Source organism: Cryptomeria japonica, chromosome 5 (genome assembly GCF_030272615.1).
Source record: "Cryptomeria japonica chromosome 5, Sugi_1.0, whole genome shotgun sequence".
In the NCBI taxonomy this organism is placed as follows: Eukaryota; Viridiplantae; Streptophyta; class Pinopsida; order Cupressales; family Cupressaceae; genus Cryptomeria; species Cryptomeria japonica.
The window spans coordinates 210,850,317-210,868,640 of NC_081409.1; the positions used below are offsets into that span (position 1 = coordinate 210,850,317).

Sequence of the window (18,324 nt, forward strand, 5' to 3'; positions counted from 1 at the left end):
TAATTTTCCACCATCCCTCCGAAGGTCTCACCCACTTCTCAATAGAATGACAAGCATTGCTAGATTGAACCCAGCCTGGCCTCTTAATGGGTCGTATTTGATTTGAATATTGTTGTGAGCTTCATACTCTTAATATAATTATTTTTCTAGTTCAATTACTACACTCCCTCCTCTCATTGTTGTGAGCTTGTCCTCAATTGGGCTATGAGCATCTTAGCTCTCCAAGTGATATCTTCTTATATGTAGGCCTTTTGGCAATGGTCATACATCGGGTTAACTTCATCAAGATAATATTTTCTCTTCCTCCTTAATGCCTTTTCCCACATGACTTGCATAATTTATTCACAACAAATGTCTTTATTTATTTGCTATTTTTTGGTCATGCATTCAAATTGATGTTTCATTTGTTCATCTGAATGATTAAAAATATACTACACAAATTTTGAATTGAATCTAAGCTTAATTTGTTTTTTGTTGGTGATAAATAAGGTTAAAAAACCTGTACCCATTATCAAATGCTCAAATTCAAACAATGGCCACTAGTGAGGTTCTTCAAGTTACTACACCTAACATTTGTTATCATAGTGATCATATCCAAGATGGACGCGATCATACTAACGTAGATAATTCTTCCACTATATACAATAGTAGGTAGGTGTACTAGCACAAAAATCCTACTCTCATACATGAATAGTAAACATCAAATACCATCCCTCTACATAATTTGAGTCAACATAGGTTCAAACCAAGACTTGCCAAGTCACACACATTTCAAATAAATTAGAGGTTAACCACTAATACATGAGCCAAAGCTTCTCTTTCATTTTAACCACTTGTACATGAACCAAGACTCCTCTCGCAACTAACATTATTTTGATGAGTTTTTATAAATAATTCAATATTCATTGTTTAATACAATTTATTCTAAAATATAATTGTAAAGAGTACATGTAAAATAATATACTTTTATATTAAACAAAATGATCTTAGTAAAGAGTACATGTAAAATAATATACTTTTATATTAAACAAAATGATCTTACTTTAAAGATGGGCAATTTGAATGAGCTTTTAGAAAAAGAGGAGTCTCTTACTCAAGATTCATAAGAGAAAAATCAATATGAAAAAGAACTTGAAACTAGGCTAATTTGATGCCACTGAATCTCATGAACTTCATTAAAATTCCTTCATTCATTTTTTCCAAAATATTACTTCTTTAATATTAATAATATATATTTTTAAATAACTTAATTTTAAAAGGAATAACTTTTTTTGGAAAATAATTATATTAATCAACAAAAAAATAATTCTATACACAATTGCTGTGACTTTTAGTACCCTAAACTACTTGCTCGAAAATTTTATTAAAATCATCCATTGCTGACAGGCGGTTGACGTGTACATGGAATGAAGCTTTTGACCCAAATGTGATAAGTTTTAGGCAGACACATATATCGGTAAAAGGCTGTCAGTCGACTAAGAGCAGGCGACTAGGCAGTGAAATAAACAGTCCCAAATGGCGTAGACCCCACTCAGCAAACGAACAACCAGACCAGATCATCCACTCGAGGCCGGCGTTGGCTCTGGGCTCCACTTCTCCCCACATCACGGATTAGGACAAAAATTAATCTTAATTATTGTAAGTGGTAAATTTGTTTAGTAACAACGACGGATCTCTAATTTCCGCATTTCGATAAATTTTTTAATTCTGTTTGTTCACTTTTCTTAGATTGCATTTGCTCCGCTTTTGGGGGTTTGTTTTTGGTACTTGAAAAGATTTTAGTTTTTACCATTGCTTTTGTTTTGATTTTAAAAGTGCAGGTACTATCCAAATGCCAGCAATTATCGTCTACCCTACTTTTCATCCGAGGTTGAATTAACTGTGGAAAAGTGAAATTTGGCCAAGTTCTCCTGAAGTTTTGGATTGGGCTGAAACAATTGCCCTGAGCTTTGCAGTTGTAAGGATGGATCTATGAAATGTGGAGGAGTAATGATCGTGTACATTGTGGGTTATAGTTGCGCCTTGGTTATTTATTCATTGTCATAGCTTCCTCAGTTGTTGATTATGGTTTTGCTGGTTGCCTTCGCACCCATATCAAATGCCCATGGCCCAGCGAGTTTATCAAGCTTGGAAAGGCAATAACGTAATGCCCACAACCCTTCTCTTATGGTCTTATTTTTTTTCCTGCATTAATTTTCTTGGGAAATTTTAACATGAATGGTTTCTGTAAGATTCCTCACTTTGAAACTAGCCTGTATGATTACAATCATCTTTCTTTCAGTTGATGTGCAATCAGTAGGAGATTCTGAGCGGAGGAGGAGTTGACTGATGGTTTTACACATTTTTTCTTCTGTTTGATGTGTAATCAATAGAAGAGAGTGAGACAAAGGACTTGTTGGTCGATAGTTTTAGACAATCTTTCTTTTACTTATGTGCAATCGGTACGAGAGACTGTGTCGAAGGAGTTATTGTCTGATGATCATAGGACAGTCATAAGAGTTGGAAATTCCCCTCACCCAGGCTTTAATTCCACTATATTTGTGGCTGAGGTTGTCGTGTAACAATTGTGGGGAATGTTTCTGTGTGAGCTCTGTTTACAAATATTTAAAATGTTGTTCAAGCTTACTCCACCTTGTGTTGGCTGAAAGTAAACAATCAGCAGGGCGTCGTTTATTACAGGCTCCAACTAAAGAACAACATGCCGCATGTTTTAAGCTCTTCTCACATATGACGAGGTTGTTGTTTACCAAAGGTGGAGGTTCTTACAGCATTTGCAGTTCCTAAGACTCTAGTCCAAGCTTACTCCACACTTTGGTAAAGGCTGTTTGCAAGCCTCAACTAAGTTATATCAAGAAGATGAATTAAATAGGGAATAAATAAGATTTACGAAGAAAACTAATTCAATAGAGGAGAGATAGAAATTAAAGAGAAGATGTTTTACGGATTTTTTTTAGACCAGAGTCTCTCCTCTTGGTTTCATCTGCTCTAACCTTAACAGAACAATGACAATCAGTAATTTGGTCAGCTGATGAATAACCATGTACATACGTTACAAATGCAAATCTTTTTGTGTGTATTTTTGCTTTCAATGGTTTCGTGAAATAGATTTTGCAGTGATTATCAGTGGCCTTTATATATGGTAACAATTCAATTTCAATCCTCCTTTCACTTTTCACATCAACACTTCAAAAAACACAAATTTGAGGATAGAGGATACAAAAATTTGGAAGTAGATGCCCCAAGATAGTTTTTGAGAAACATCATTGCTATTGGAAAATTAGGATTTGTACATGTATGGACCCTTAACAATAGCAAACATGACATCATTCAGCAGAATATAATACTTTTTGATGGTTATAGAGCTTATATTCACAAGAATCATTTTAGTATATATGGGCAGATGGTATGGACAATCTCATTATTATGATGCATATCTAAATCCTTCAATTTGACTGAGGCTAACTTACAGGCAAATTTTATGAGCTAAATTTGATATCTTATTGTCTGTGTAAATTTAGCGGAGTTGGTAGAGGGTGTACGAGAAAAGGCATAAATCCTGTAAATGATTGTTGAAGTGATCCAAAACTCTGATATAGAAGTTGTGTGGGCGATAACGAGATTGAGCAATAGTGTGAACAAGAGCTCGGGACAAAGATTGTTTGGGGTTTAAATAAGTTAATGAGCTAAGGTTATATATGGATCCAATAAGCTACTAAGTGACACGCTTAGGTGTTATAATTGTAAAATAGAGGGATTGATAGGGACCAACTGGCCTAAATTGCAGAAGTTAGCAACTTATTATACTCTAGGATGTAAAGAAGGGTGCCAATGTAGTTTTGGAAAAAGGTAGGGACCGACTACTCTGAAATTTGTAGAAATAAGCAATTCATCATGCCCTCAACCTAAAAGAGGGCTGCTAGTAATACCATTGTAGTTTTGAAAAGAAGTATGGACCAACTAGTCTAAAATTGCAGAAACTAGCAATTTATCATGCTCCAGGACACGAAGGAGGGATTCCAGTGGTGCCAATGAATTTCTAGTTTCAGCAATTTTGGATTAGTTGGTCCCTATTGATCCATATCTTTATTATTGTAGGACTTAAGTGAGCGCCCTGTTAGCTTATTGGATTTATATATGACCTTAGCCTGAAAACTCATCTTAACAAAATACTGAAGTTTTTTCTGAAAATCATTGGTAAGTGGCATGGCACCACCAGTAACCTTCTCTTAGGTCCCGAAGCATGATGAGTTGCTAGTTTCAGCAATTTTCAATTCCTATTTTTGATTATTATAAAACCTAAGTGGATCCCCTGTTAGCTTATTGGATTAATGTGTAACCTTAGCCCGAAAATTCATCTTAACGAAATACTGCTGCTTTCCCCGAAAATCAACAGTGAGTGTGGGGAAGCCTACTTTAGGTCCCAGAGCATGATTTATTGCTAGTTTCTGCAATTTAAGAGTAGTTGGTCCATATCAATCCCTATTTTTTTATGATTATAAGACCTAAGTGTGTTCCTTGTTTGTTTATTGGATTCATATATAACCTTAGCCTGAAAACTCTTCTTAGCAAAATATTACTGTTTTTTCTGAAATTCAGTGGTGAGACCAATGAAGTTCTTCTAATAAGGTAGCTTTAGAGCCAGGAAAGTGGTAAATCTTGGAATGTAATAGAATCTTTGTACGAAGTAGACATCCATCGTTGGGGTTCAGTCATAAATTATAATCATAAAATAACTATTAAATTATAATGATATTTCACTCTAAGAAGAGATGTTATCCTTAATTACTTATAGTAATGGCAGCCTCAGAAGAATTTTAGTCCTTCAAAATTTTAAGTACTATGTTTTTTGGTTTGAATTGTAATTAACTTTGGAGTGAAGTATTGACTGAATTGAGTTGTACTCTTATAAGAAGACTACGGAAGAAAAAAAAAAATTAGAAAAGAGCAGCAGAAGGTGTTCGAGACAATATCTATGGAAAAGTGTAAAGTTGGAATTTACTGTAATTTGTTGGTTACAATTTTAAGGGATAAGGTGCAATTTCATACTTAATTGAAGATTACATTTAAACCTGATTCCCTTTACATCTTGGAAAATTATAGTTTGTAATTTTATAGATATTGTTCTTCTCTAAAATGTTCACTATCAGTTCAAGTTTATCTAGCTCCATAACAATGGTATTGGAATGATTCTAGACAAGCTTACATGTCTTTTGATCGTCTACATGATGAAATGAAGGATAAATTGAAGTTCTTAAACCAGTTTTCATAGATGGAGCTATAGTACAAGCTAAGTCATAGCAAAAATTTCTCAAAGGGAAGACCTAAAGCAAGCAAAACTACAGACTTCCTAAGAAGCAGCCTGGCTCAAATAGAACGATGTCCAATATTGATGTCAAATGATCACCTTATGTTGGAGCAGGCGCTATGAAAGCAGATAGATCATTTTCAAAGAAGCTAGGCCATTGTTTCTCATGCAAAGAGAAGTGCGCTCAAGGTCATGGGTGCATAGCTAATGGACATTAATTTGGTTGAAATCTTGGATGACTCAAGTAGCGACAGGGATGAAGAACCTCAGATTGATGCAGGTATGCAATCGCAAGAAGATATGCATTGTCAAGAGAGCTAACTGATCAGCCCACTGCTATAAGAGTGGTATCTTCTCACCATACATTGAGAGTAGTAGAATGGAAACGGAGATGGGTTACAATGTTGATTGACTGGGTAGAACACATAATTCCATAGATTCCAAACTAACACATATTTCTGATGGAATCAGTATGACTTGTGAGGAACATAGTCAAAAGATACTGTGTTTACTCATCTGACTCGAGGAATCACAAGCTGAAATCTGGGGTGAGTTACTTGCAGTATTACTGGGGGCTAAGTAATTTACAAAACTTGCTGCTTAATGGTGCACAAAAATACTGGTTAAATCACCAAAACTCATGACAAGGTCAAAAATCTCGGCTGGCAGTTTTAAAAACACAATTCTCATGAAGTTTTTTTCATGTGTTATGGGTTTGTCTGTGGGCATTGAACAAAATTTTGACAGGTTTTTGCCGAGTGCTGAAGCTGGTTGACAGGTATCAGCATCATCATTATAACAACTTGATCATTAACTGGCTTTGTTTTCCTTTTTTTTTGGGTAAATTAATAACTGCTATGGGGCAACACCCTTTATATTGATATCAGGAAAAACTTTACATCTTTAGCAGCATATACAGTCCATAGCCTATCTACCCAGAAACCAAGGGCAGAGCCCAGTATCACGTCACTATCAAAATTTGGCATCCATGTGCAGATAAATACCTACCTGCCCATCCATAGCCAAGAACGAAGCCTTACAAAATTACAGAGTCAAAAAGGTGTCTCCCCCACCAAAATGGTGCCACCAGAGAACTTCAAAAAAGTGTCCTGTTTCACATAAACTGTCCCAGTCCAGGGCAGAAAAACCCGGGATCCTTATGCCATCTTCATCTTCCCCCTTTCCTCGGCTCAGGCTTTGACTGGACATTCTGGTCCGCAATCTTCATGGGCCAGCAGCTTGGTAAATCGAAATGGGTCTTGATTTTCGCTGCCTTCCATCTAGATCATTAATTGGCTTTGTTACATAGGGCCATGACAATTATTCTCCCATGCTCACCTTCCATAAATTAGAGATGATTTGAATGAAACAGAGAAAGCTGTCTGTTCCTACCCATATAATATTGCTTTTCACTTAATGCTATATGGTGCTTGCTGCTTCATGGGCTTTTGTAATATGACTTCTATATCAATAGAATCATTTTCTTTTATCAAAAAAATTGGTCATTGGTTTCAGTTATGTTCACAATGGCTATGTGTCCAAATCTATTCATATTTTTGTATTACTAGGTAGCTGGATGCTTACTAATTACATCATGAATTCCACGGGCATTGTCTAAATAAATTCCCTCAATTCCTGTTTTGTGATAATGATTTTGTGTCTTACAGGTACAATGATTTGGTTATGGATTGGTTTATAGTTTTCTTTTAATATTCTTAATATATTTTTGTATATATTATAATTGATTATTTTGAAGTTTTAATGGGACAAGTTTAGTTTTGTAATATAATAAGTAATCTTCATACTGCTGATCATGAATATACCATTTTTATTTATTTTGAAACTGAAGTTCATATGTTTTGAACTTATTTTTCAGTTTATGATGTGGATTGAAGTCTAATTTTAATCTATACACAAAGAAAATCAGTAATATCAATATGCTATATAAATTCAGTAATATGCATGTTTTTGAAAAATATTTTAAATAATTTATGTGTTGTTTTTTTATGTTCAATAAATTTGCTGACTTATTCCCAAGTTTTTCTCCAAGCTTTTGCAGAGTCCTAAGTTTTTGAATTTTTTTGCGTCAGCTGAGTTATTGCCAAGTTTTTCATTGACCTTTTGTTGAGTTGTGAATTTTTAAATTATTTCTGTTATTTGAGTTATAGCCAATTCTCAGTTTTGCAACTATGGTGAGGAGTATGCTTAGGGCATGAACTTTGGTATGGGATCTTATCTCATGAGATCTGATTTCTATAATATACCTAAGTTATTGGTGTGGATTTGGGTACATTGATACAACACATTATTTTTTGGGGGCTAAGTTTGTTTTGGGTTTGTCAATTAAAACAAATATAAATATCATAAATATTTAAATTATTTTAACCTAAATGTAAGATTAAGTCTAGAATACTGCATAGCATCATATAATAAACAAAACTGCAGAAGACTGTCATCATCATATCATCATTCACATTAGATGATGTAGGTAGATTAGAAAAACCACAATGAGTGCCAGTGGCACTCATGATAAAAGTATGTTTCTGGAGATCTAATTCCAAAATGAAGAATGTTGTGAAGTGAAAGCATCCAAGCTAGTATGCTCTAGCTCTATATCCTGCAACTTTGTTTCTCCTTTCTTGTAGTCCTTTTGTTTTTGCCAAAGAAGGCACAAGTTGGAATGCACATACACTAAGTCCTTTGCACTATTTGATTTCAATCTGTTGCACTTTATTTAGTGGATGAAGGAGTATGTTGCTCTAATTTTGCTTTGATGAAGATGAACTAATAACCTATTGAGGCGATGTTAGAGTAAATATTTATAAATAAACATTGAAACTTCAAAATTAAAAGTGTTTTAGATAAAAAATTAAAAGCTTACTTGTGATAAAACTTTTATTGTATGAGGTTGTAGGTGCTGAAATGCCTCGCTATGGAGGTACCACCAATCGTGAGTATCTTTCTTAAACTTGTCACAAAGAGTGGACATACTTTACCATTGGAGTGTACAAAATCAACAAACTCGTTTGTAACTATTTTCTCCAAATTAGGATCAGTGAAGAGTATAGTAAATGCTTGCTTGTACCTTCTTGGACTTCCAAATCTTTGTATGGTGCAACCCACATTGACAAAGCAAGGATCTCAACATTGTAGTATTTTGTAGTCAATACAAAGGCAAGAAGCTGTAGTGGGGTGGTTATTTTGTTCCATTGCTCAAAAAAACTGCTTGCACTTATTTGAAACTAAGATTTTGATGGTCTTCAGCTCGTTAATCATTGAGTCAATGCTAGCATATTCCTCTTTCAAACATTGTTTGTCTATGTTATTATAATGGATCAAATTCAAAACAAGCTTGGTGAAACTAAAAGGATATTGTTGATGTGTTTTTTAGGCACATGCGAACACAGAATAAAATACTCAAAAGTATCTTATCCTCTCTTGAACAAAGTCCTCCCAAATGCTAAACTCCGTGATCAATTGGAAGACTCCAAGGTTCCTAATGTCGGGTCACGACGTGTGGATAAGCACAGTTAGTCGTTGTGATTGCTGTTCCTCCAAGGGGCCTTACGTATATGCTTCTTAAGAGATGGATATCTCGACTTCAAGGAATGCTTTATGAATGATATGCAATGAAGCTCTTTCCTATTTACTACTTTTATTTCTAATGGTTGGATTAAAAAAAAGTGCAAAAGCCGAGGGTTGAGAGAAACTAGGCTATGCCTAAGAATGCAAGAATGAAGGATGACTTTAGTGAAACTCAATTAGTCTTTGCGTAGACATGCAAGAACAACTCCACAAAGGCTAATGCGATCTTCTAAGGGCATTAGATGATTTTCAAATCATTACCAAACATGGACACCATAAATCAAATGCATAGCAATGATTGGGTAACAATTGAACTAAAGCGCTTTCAAGGATTCAAGTTGACCACACAAGGCTAATTTGCAATCAACAAATTTCTAGTGGTATGGATTAGGAGTTTCACCATGAATCAACACAACATGCTATCATTCAACTTAAATACTTAAACTAATTCCAAAGAGTGATTTGAGAAGATGAATAACAATGCAAGAAGCTTCAAGGATTGAATAGAAGCACCACAAATTCAATGTCTTTATTAATCCAATAGCAAAATAGCAACAATTGTTCAAGTCCTTCTCTTATCTCTCTTATTCTCTATATCTCTAGTATCTCTTTCTCTAATCTTTCTAATCTAACTTCTAACTACTATTAACCTCCTATTTCTCTATTAACTATTAACCTTTTGAAATGAGAAGTTTGAGCCTTACATAGAGAGCTCATTACAATTCAAAGGCTCAAATCGATTTGAGATTGATGGCCGAGATTACAAGATGAAAACCCTAATTAGGGTTTGTTACAACAAACTGTTCTTAGCCAATGAAATAGTTACAATATTTGGACACATGTCCTCTCTAGAATATTTGACCAATAGATAGTGGGGGTAGGTACATTGGAGTTTGTGTCCCCATTTGGTTTATTGAATCCGGACATGCTGATGTAGAACCTTCTGATTGATGGAATGGTGACTAGGATGACACCTCAGTTTGCTTGTACTTGGTAGATCAACACAAAATGTTTGAGCAATATCTCTTGATACTCAACATTATTCACTTGCTCAACGTGGTGATGATGATGGGAAGCATGGTTGTGGTCGAGTCATTCCTCCATCCTTGTTTGCTTATCTTGCCTTGAGATAATTGCATGATCTCTCCTTTACACCCCTTTGACCTCTTCATGAAAGTTCTTGAATATCTCGAAATCCTTCTTGTGAAGTCACCTTCCTTGATACCCTTGTGCTTGCCGATGAAGTTTTCCTCTTGAAGTTGCATGGTGGTGGGGGTCTTGCAATCCTCCTATTCTTTCAGGGTGTTGCTTTGCAACTTGCATCATCGTCTTCTCACATCTGCAAAACAAAACAAATATGGTATCAAACACACATGATATATAACTTTTACACACCCTCTTAATTTGATATGATCTCTAATTTTTTGTGTTATAGGTCTAATAGGTGCATTTATAGGGGAGGTCGCTCCTTTCCATTGGCAAAGGAAGTGAGTTCGCTTCCTTCCAATGGCAAAGGAAGCAAGTTCACTCCCTTCCATTGGCAAAGGAAGTGAGCGAAGTTGCACATACTTAGCCAAATTTTGAGGTGTTAGTTGAAAAATCAAATTTATTGCTCAAACAAAGGCATCATATCATGATTTTGGACCCCATGGAAGGCAGATGAGGGAAGTTCGGTCCCTTCCATTGGCAAAGGAAGTGAACGAACCTCCTGCTAATGGCAAAGGAAGCAAGCATCGCTCCTTTCCATTGGCAAAGGAAGTGAGCGAAGTAGCCATCTAGCTTGCTCTTTGAAACTTTTTTCGTCCATTTGACCCTTCTCACCAATTCAAGCCTTAAGGTTTTAGTCTCCATGTGCAAAGATTCATCAAATTATCATCAAAGGATGCCTAGGAAGCAATTTCGCTCTGTTCCTTTGGTAAAGGAAGTCACTTCGCTCCCTTCCATTGGCAAAGGAAGTGAGTGAAGTTTGCACTTTCAGCACTATTCCATCAATTCAATCCTTCTAATGAGCAAAGGTGAGGTTCCATGCAAGGTGAAGCATTAGAAATGCTTAAGACTTTGCTCTCCATTGTTCATGTTCATTAAATCATCTTCAAATATGCAAGAGGAGTTAGGTCACTCTCTTCCATTGGCAATGGAAGTGAGCAAACTTCCTGCCAGTGGCAAAGGAAGTGATATCGCTCCCTTCCATTGGCAAAGGAAGTGAGCGATGTTGCATATACTTAGCCAAATCTTAAGGTTGCTGGTCAAAATCAACTTAGTTGCTCAAACAAAGGCATCATCTCATGACTCAAGATGTTTTGGACCCCGTGGAAGGCAGATGAGGGAAGTTCCCTCCAATCAAGGGGCAATGGAAATTTTCACATACTTAGTCAAATTTTGCCCAGCTAACGTTCCTTACCTTCTATATGCTCGAATCGACATTTCATCTTAGATTTTTACCACTTCAAAAATGATCATTTATCTCCTAAGCCATTAAAGTAATCTGACCTCATTCCAACCTAAGGAGAGAAATAACTCTACCACTGCCTAGCCACTTGAGAAAGTGCACTTCTTCAAACAAAAGGCTAATAGCAAAAGACTCTACCACTACCCTAGAAAGAAGAAAAAGTGGGGGTCCCCATTTGCGATGGGGCAATGTGTGAAGACGTCACAGCAGATATTCAACACAGTCACATTGTGTGTCATCTAGGATCATATGCTTAATATTTGTTGCACTCATAATATTGGATTGCCTTCATATAGACCAAGGCTGGCTGATGATCATGCTAGAAAGTGCCTCATGAACCTTCACAAGTTGTCTCAAGATGATTGTGTTGGAGGTGAATTGGATCGTAGCAACCTATTCGAAAATATAAATACAAAATTAAAAATAAAGAAAAAACATACTTAAGCTCTAAATATTTTTTTATTGAAGTGAGACATAATTTTTTTGTATTGTTTCATTTACTTTCAACAACTCAAATTTTGAGAATGTATTAAATATTTCCTACGATTGTGGTGGTTGATGATAAACATTTAGATCTCTTTAACCTCAACATACAATTGTTTGATCCAATCAATTTTGTTGCCCATTTTTTGTTGTAGAAAGTTGAGTGAGTGGATATCACAATGTGTCCAAAAGATGTGTGAATAACATGCCTTAACCAATGTTGACTGCTATGTCTTGGACAATATTGCTAAGCCCCACTTCCACAATGATCTTTATGATGACGTCAACAATAAATTGTACATTCTTTATTTGCCCCCTACAAAATGCATGACTTCAAAAAACATTACCCCTTTGGGGGATGTTGCAATCACATCTATCAAGTGTCAACTTTTGGCATCCTTCTAGCTATTGGAAATGATGGACATCCTTGTCTCTTTCCAAGAATCCCTAATGGGCTTCTATGAATCTTCTACAAGTTTCACCTTCTTTGCCAATAAGCAACTATGCACCTTCTCATAACTGAGGCCCTTATACCCATATGGAGCCTTATTAATTTTTCTCATTATTTCTTGCCAATAGGATGAGCAAACAACATTGAAATAGAAATCATTTGCTTGGATGCACCTTGCAATGCGTTAGTTGGCAATCTCTAGCAATACCTTTGTTTTGTTATGTGAAGTGGACTCTTTTCAAGATGTAGCCAAAATTGTGTAGCATTCTACCACAACTTAAGGGATTGATGGGGAAGGAGAGGACCTCATCACTTGAGATTTTTTCTTTGCCAAAGGATGATCTATTCTATAGACTATTTCTTCATCCAGTTGTTCCTATTTTCCAATAAATTTTATCACTTGAGATGATGGCATGGGTGCAACCTTCTTTCTTAGGCAACCTTTGATGCCGGTTCTAGGAATGACATGCAAATGGTCTTTTACTTGATTGTATGAGTTTGTATATTTCACATCACACCCGTTGCAAAACCAAGCATATCCACCACCACCTAGAAATTATCGTATCTTGCCAATGCACTTCCACAACAGTGAACCTGGGTATTATTTGAAGCAAGGTCGGCCCATGTAGCTAGAATTGGCTTCCATTATAATTCCTATGAAAATGAGTTTGGAAAATGATACATTTCAAACATATACATGTATGTATACGTACATATATGTATATGTACATATTGTTGATGATATGGTAGCATCGGTTGGAATAATTCTGAGCCGACAAGAGTTATCCTAATTGTCTGAGTGGCCTTCAGTCTTAGACAATTACTTATGCCATCACCTTATAAGCAAATAATCATATACCGACTTGTATTATGTGATTTGATTAACTTAGCATTTGCATTATTGAATCGGTAATATGGTTTGACCGATTTACAGTCATTAATATAAAGGGCCGACTCTTAACTAAAGTCTGCCACCCTTCATGGAGAGGATGCATTGTTTTATAGAGACGTGGCTTCTTGAAGGAAGCCGACCCTTGAAGAATGTCCTCCATCAGCGATTATAAGTAAAACATCATCCCACCACTCCTTGGGGTTGGTCAGATAATAGGCAGGTCGAACTTACATATATTCGCAGTTCGGTTTCCATTATTGCATCAGATCGAAGATACAATTAGCAGACCGAATATATTCATTAAGGAGAAAATCACAGTCCATGTTCTTTGATATTCAACCAATACGCACATCATATTGGAAGTAATAACAACAGACTTCAGAACGAATAGCAAACTGTATATATATTCACACAGTCAGATACTAATCCAAAGATCCTCACAAAAGAGATCAACTCATATTCAAGGAGATTAATTAATATAGCGGAAGTATTATAAGATGCAGTGCATATATGTTATTATCAGAAATATATTATAGAGTAGTGCATACATATGAGTCGAGTGCATGATAGAAAGCAGTGCGTGCAATATTCTGCAGTGTGTATAACATATAGCAGGAAGATATACATATTACTGTGTGAAGACCTCTGTGTGTTTATGTTACGTGAAGACCGGTGTAATTATATACTGTGATCTGGGTGATCATTGTGTCGGGCATGGTCAGATAAAGACTGCGATAGGTTATATAAGCTGTGTATATATCTATATATTCGGAGTACAGTATATACTGCGATATAACATTGAACACAGTTTATTCAAGATAGACAGCAGTGACAGATCAGCATTCATATGTAGCAGACTGAATTCACTTGTGACTAGATCGAATTCATTGTAGCAGGCCAAATTCGTTCAGAGGCAGATCGCATACACATCAGTAGATCGAACATAAGTCAGACTATGGATTATATATATCATCAATTGATATCAGATTGTGATCAAAAGCACAAATAAAATTTAAAATTACCCGCTCATTCAAATCTGATCAAAACTTAACAGTTAACACATATATACATGTATTTATGTATATGTATATATATGTATCTCTATATATATGTATCTCTCTCTCTCTTTCTCTCTCTCTCTCTATATATATATATGTATATATATCTATGTATGTATGTGTGTATCAATTTTTAACTTAATACATTTTGTAATTGAATTTTACAAAAATATATGTTTCTTTAAGAAATTTTTATTTTTTTTAGAAAGAAAATGGCTTATGTTTAACTGGAAAAATGATTGCATATGTTTTTTATTTTATGAGGACAATGCCACTTACCTCCATTTGTTGCAATTAAATGTAAATATTATGTTTCATGGCATAAACCTAGAAGATGGGTAATTTCTGGATTGAAATGTACCATTGGAAGTGCATATTTATTATGATTGCATGGTGATCCTGATTGTGTAGTGATTTGTATTTTTGCATCAGATCTGTGGTTTTAAATTACTTTGAGCATTCCAGAGTGCAAATATTTCCAGTATCAACAAGTTTAGCTACACATGTTGCCCAGATATATATGATAGCTGTTTATAGTGTGCAAGCTCTCTTTTGTTTTCAATTGCTATTTGTGAGGAAGCTAATACATTATGTTCTGCCGTTTTTCATTTGCAGAGGTTTTTCCTGGGTGGAAGATTAGTCTTTGGACCTGATATTAGGTCGTTATTCATCACAGTAGTTCTAATTGTGGCTCCTATAGCAATCTTCTGTGTATTCGTTGTCAGAAATCTTTTACATAAATTCTCACAATACAACAGTGGTTATGCAATTCTGGTGGTGACAATTGTATACACATTCTATGTTAGTTTTCTTCACCTCTTGCTTTACAGTTCCAGCAAATGGTTGCACATTCTATGTTAGTTTTGTTGATTATTTAATCTGTTATTCATGTCAAATAAAATTTGAAGACCACATTTCGTGATAGGTAAAATATGAAAGCTTTTTTAAAACATGTCCAATATTTCTTCCTTGTACTTGTATATGCATTATGTTTTAAGTTCTAATCAGTTTTTCCCTTACAGTTTAATTGAATAGTTGTGCTTTCTATGTTGGGTTTGCTTGCCCTTTGTTATTCATAAAAGATGAAATGTGAATAATAGATTTCATCATTGGTAATGTGTAGAAATTTCTCAAAGATTCTAAGGATGCAGTCCCATGGAAGGGGCTTGGGCTTCTATATTTTCTCCAAGGACAGTCTCATGGAATTGAAAAAATGCAGCTACATGATTAAAATGAATCTTTAACTGCATAATAGGAGCCCCACATTTATGACAGCAAAGTGTATGCTGGTAGTGGGGAAGGGGGCTGGAAGTTATCCCCCTCCCCAGTTAGGGATTTTTATGTCTATGTGGCAGCTTAGATGACATTCTCCTTTAAACTTCTATTTTCCATTTATATATAGGTGCTATAATTTCTCATCTTAAAATCCTCACATTCAGTTAAAATCTCTTAGCAGAAAAGAATTTAAAATTCCATGGGACCCCTTGTTTGAAAAAGGCTCCTAATTTACCTCAGCAGCACATGCGGAGTTGTTAGACACAAGCCTAATATTTTCTTTCTTATCCTTCATTTGTTTTTCTGTTTTAGCTTTGTTAATGGTTGATGGGTGGGTCCCTCCCCTTCATTAATGCAAAAGAAACAATCTATAATAGAAGATACAACTAAAGCAAAAACCAAACCAAAATAGTGGCAATTATGAAGAATAAATACCAACTATCAACAACACGAGCTTCCAAAGCTAAGACACTAAAACAGTAAGAAGAGTGCCTATCACCTAACACATTGTTATTACGAAAAAAGATAAAAAACTGGAGACAAAGATTAACACCAAGGACACAACCAAATTGTCAAGAAGAAACTGGAAACTGAATGCAAGGATCTCTGCTGAAACTGAAGATACCATGCAGAAAGTGAGCAACCTGCTTTGTGGAGGGATTCAACATGGATTCCACAAGCAGGCATTCCTATGCCCTTTGCAAGATAGCATTTTGGGTTGAAGGATGATGCCACTTCCGTCTAGGAAGGGTCAAGCTGGAGTGAAGGAGAAGCTACCTTTGGTAACAGAACCATCTCTCTTAAATCGGCAATAATACCCAGGAGAACCAAAAGGCTGCTCTATTGCCTTGCACATTAACAGTTAACTCATATGCAGCATGTTCAGGCAGTCAATAAAAAAGATTTGCTTTAGATTACTGATGGGTGATATAAATGGGTAATGCGTGGGTGACAGAAAGCAATCTAATGCATCTTATTCCTAAGTGATCACCCCTTATTCTAAAAGATGATCTTTTCCAACCCTGGTGAAGATGACGTTAGGTGATGGAAGAGGGTGCTCTGAGAGTCAAAGCTGTGGTTGACAAGGCCACAAGACAATTGGCAGCTTGATTACCTTACTTGAGTATATACTTCTAGGCATTAGATTCAAAAGATTTTGCCAAGTCCAACAAATGACCTTGCTTTAGAATAGAATTGAGCAGCCACTCCTGTATCCACCTTTAAGTATGGCTTCAATAGTAATTTTTCTCCTATAAGCTTCTTGATACCCAATAATTTAGCCTACTCGAGGACTTCCAGTAGACCACATGTAGTTGCCCTGATGTTGGTTTCTGAGTGTTGGATATTAGAGTTGTTGGAATGTGTTGTCATTGATGTCAACATATTCCCGTGTTTTTGTGCTTCGGTGTTGTAGAGAGTTGGTTTGAGTTGATTTACTATAGATATGCTGATGCAGATTAATGGGTTTTGAGATACTTATCTCTAGTTGATTCAGTATGAGTTTCAGTGTTCTGGAAGATGGCTTGATTGAGTTATATGATCTGGTGTGGTGATTGGTTTTTCTGTTGGTTCTGTATTGCAGAGTTGTGATTTCAGGTTTGTGTTGCTTTGGAATTGATACTTTATGTTGTGCAGATTTTGGAGAGTGTTTGGGACGTTCATGCGTGTCCTCAGTTCGGATGGTTCATGATTTGGAACTTCACAAGCATATCTTTCAGTTTGTTGTTGGTGTTCTTGAGCTCCGGTGATGAAATAATGATGATTCTAGTTATCCGAGTTGTTGCGGAGGAATTCATGTTGTTTGTTGATGTTTTTTGATCATGTTCTATGCATTTTGGTGGTCTGCATTGATTGTGGTGCGCGTTATTGAAGATTTTATTGGTCCGGTGGTATACTTCGTGTTATACGACTTTCTGTCCGACCCGATGATTCTTGCATGTTGCAGATGATCTTGGCGAAATATTTGTTGGTGTTTCGTGTTCGAGGATTTGATTTGGGTCCATGCTATGTCCTTGTTGACATTGTATTGGTCCGCATATTGATTTATGTATTGTGTGATGTAATTTTGTAATTAGGTCTTATGCGTTGAGCCGACCTTAAGGTTAAGGTTGATGATTTGTATAAATACATGTAATATTCACTTGTGAGATACATTTGCATGTGCGAATATTGTTTTGATTCTTCAGTAGCAAAGGAGATAAGTGAAGAAGTGCGAAAGAGTGTGCAAAAGTGTGAAGAGGAGAGTTTGAGTGTGCTTAACCGGAACTGTAATCAGGCATTTGGAGATGCTATTCAGTTCATGTAATCCGGATTGTTGTTGGATCTTTGTAAGGCAGTGAGCCTTCCCAGGGTTGTAGCCCTTTGTTGTTTTTGAGCAGTGAGCTCTAGGCAATGTGCCTGAATGCATGTGCATTCCCCATTGTAATATTTACACATACTATTGCAGAGTATCATCATATTGTGGGTAGGTTCCCACCGTGGTTTTTCCTTTTACTGGGTTTTCCACGTCAAAAATCCATGTGTTATGTGTGCTGTTGATGTGTTGTTTATCTTTGCTCTTGTAGTTCTTGATCACATTTGAAGTTAAGGTTAATTTGGTTAAGTTTGGTGAAAACTGATTCACCTGCCTGCCTCCCCCCCCCTTTCAGTTTTCCTTCTTTGCTGTTGCCAACACTGAGATCAGCTTAATTGAGAAAATTAAGGACCCTAAGGGGCATCTCATGACACCATCCACATTCACGAGGTTAGGATTGCCTCTGGATGCTCCATCAAAGTTGAGATTAAGGAAGACCACCAAACTTTGTTACTTTTTAGTTGCTTTGCACC

At 36.0% G+C, this 18,324-nt stretch overlaps 1 protein-coding gene across 3 annotated transcripts in view; it reads left to right on the forward strand.

Moving 5' to 3' along the window:
- Positions 1-1,473: 1,473 nt before the first annotated feature.
- Positions 1,474-18,324, forward strand: part of LOC131051708 (protein S-acyltransferase 8) — a 61,468-nt gene continuing 44,617 nt past the window's right edge. The window contains exons 1-3 of one of the 3 annotated variants that reach the window (XM_057986319.2): positions 1,474-1,638; positions 1,821-2,143; positions 14,839-15,024. In XM_057986319.2, coding sequence (XP_057842302.2) covers positions 2,099-2,143; positions 14,839-15,024 — 231 coding nt within the window. In that variant the 5' untranslated portion in view covers positions 1,474-1,638; positions 1,821-2,098. Of the gene's footprint in view, positions 1,639-1,708; positions 2,144-14,838; positions 15,025-18,324 lie in introns of those variants that run through there. The other 2 variants (XM_057986318.2, XM_059221354.1) reach the window with 2 other exon arrangements.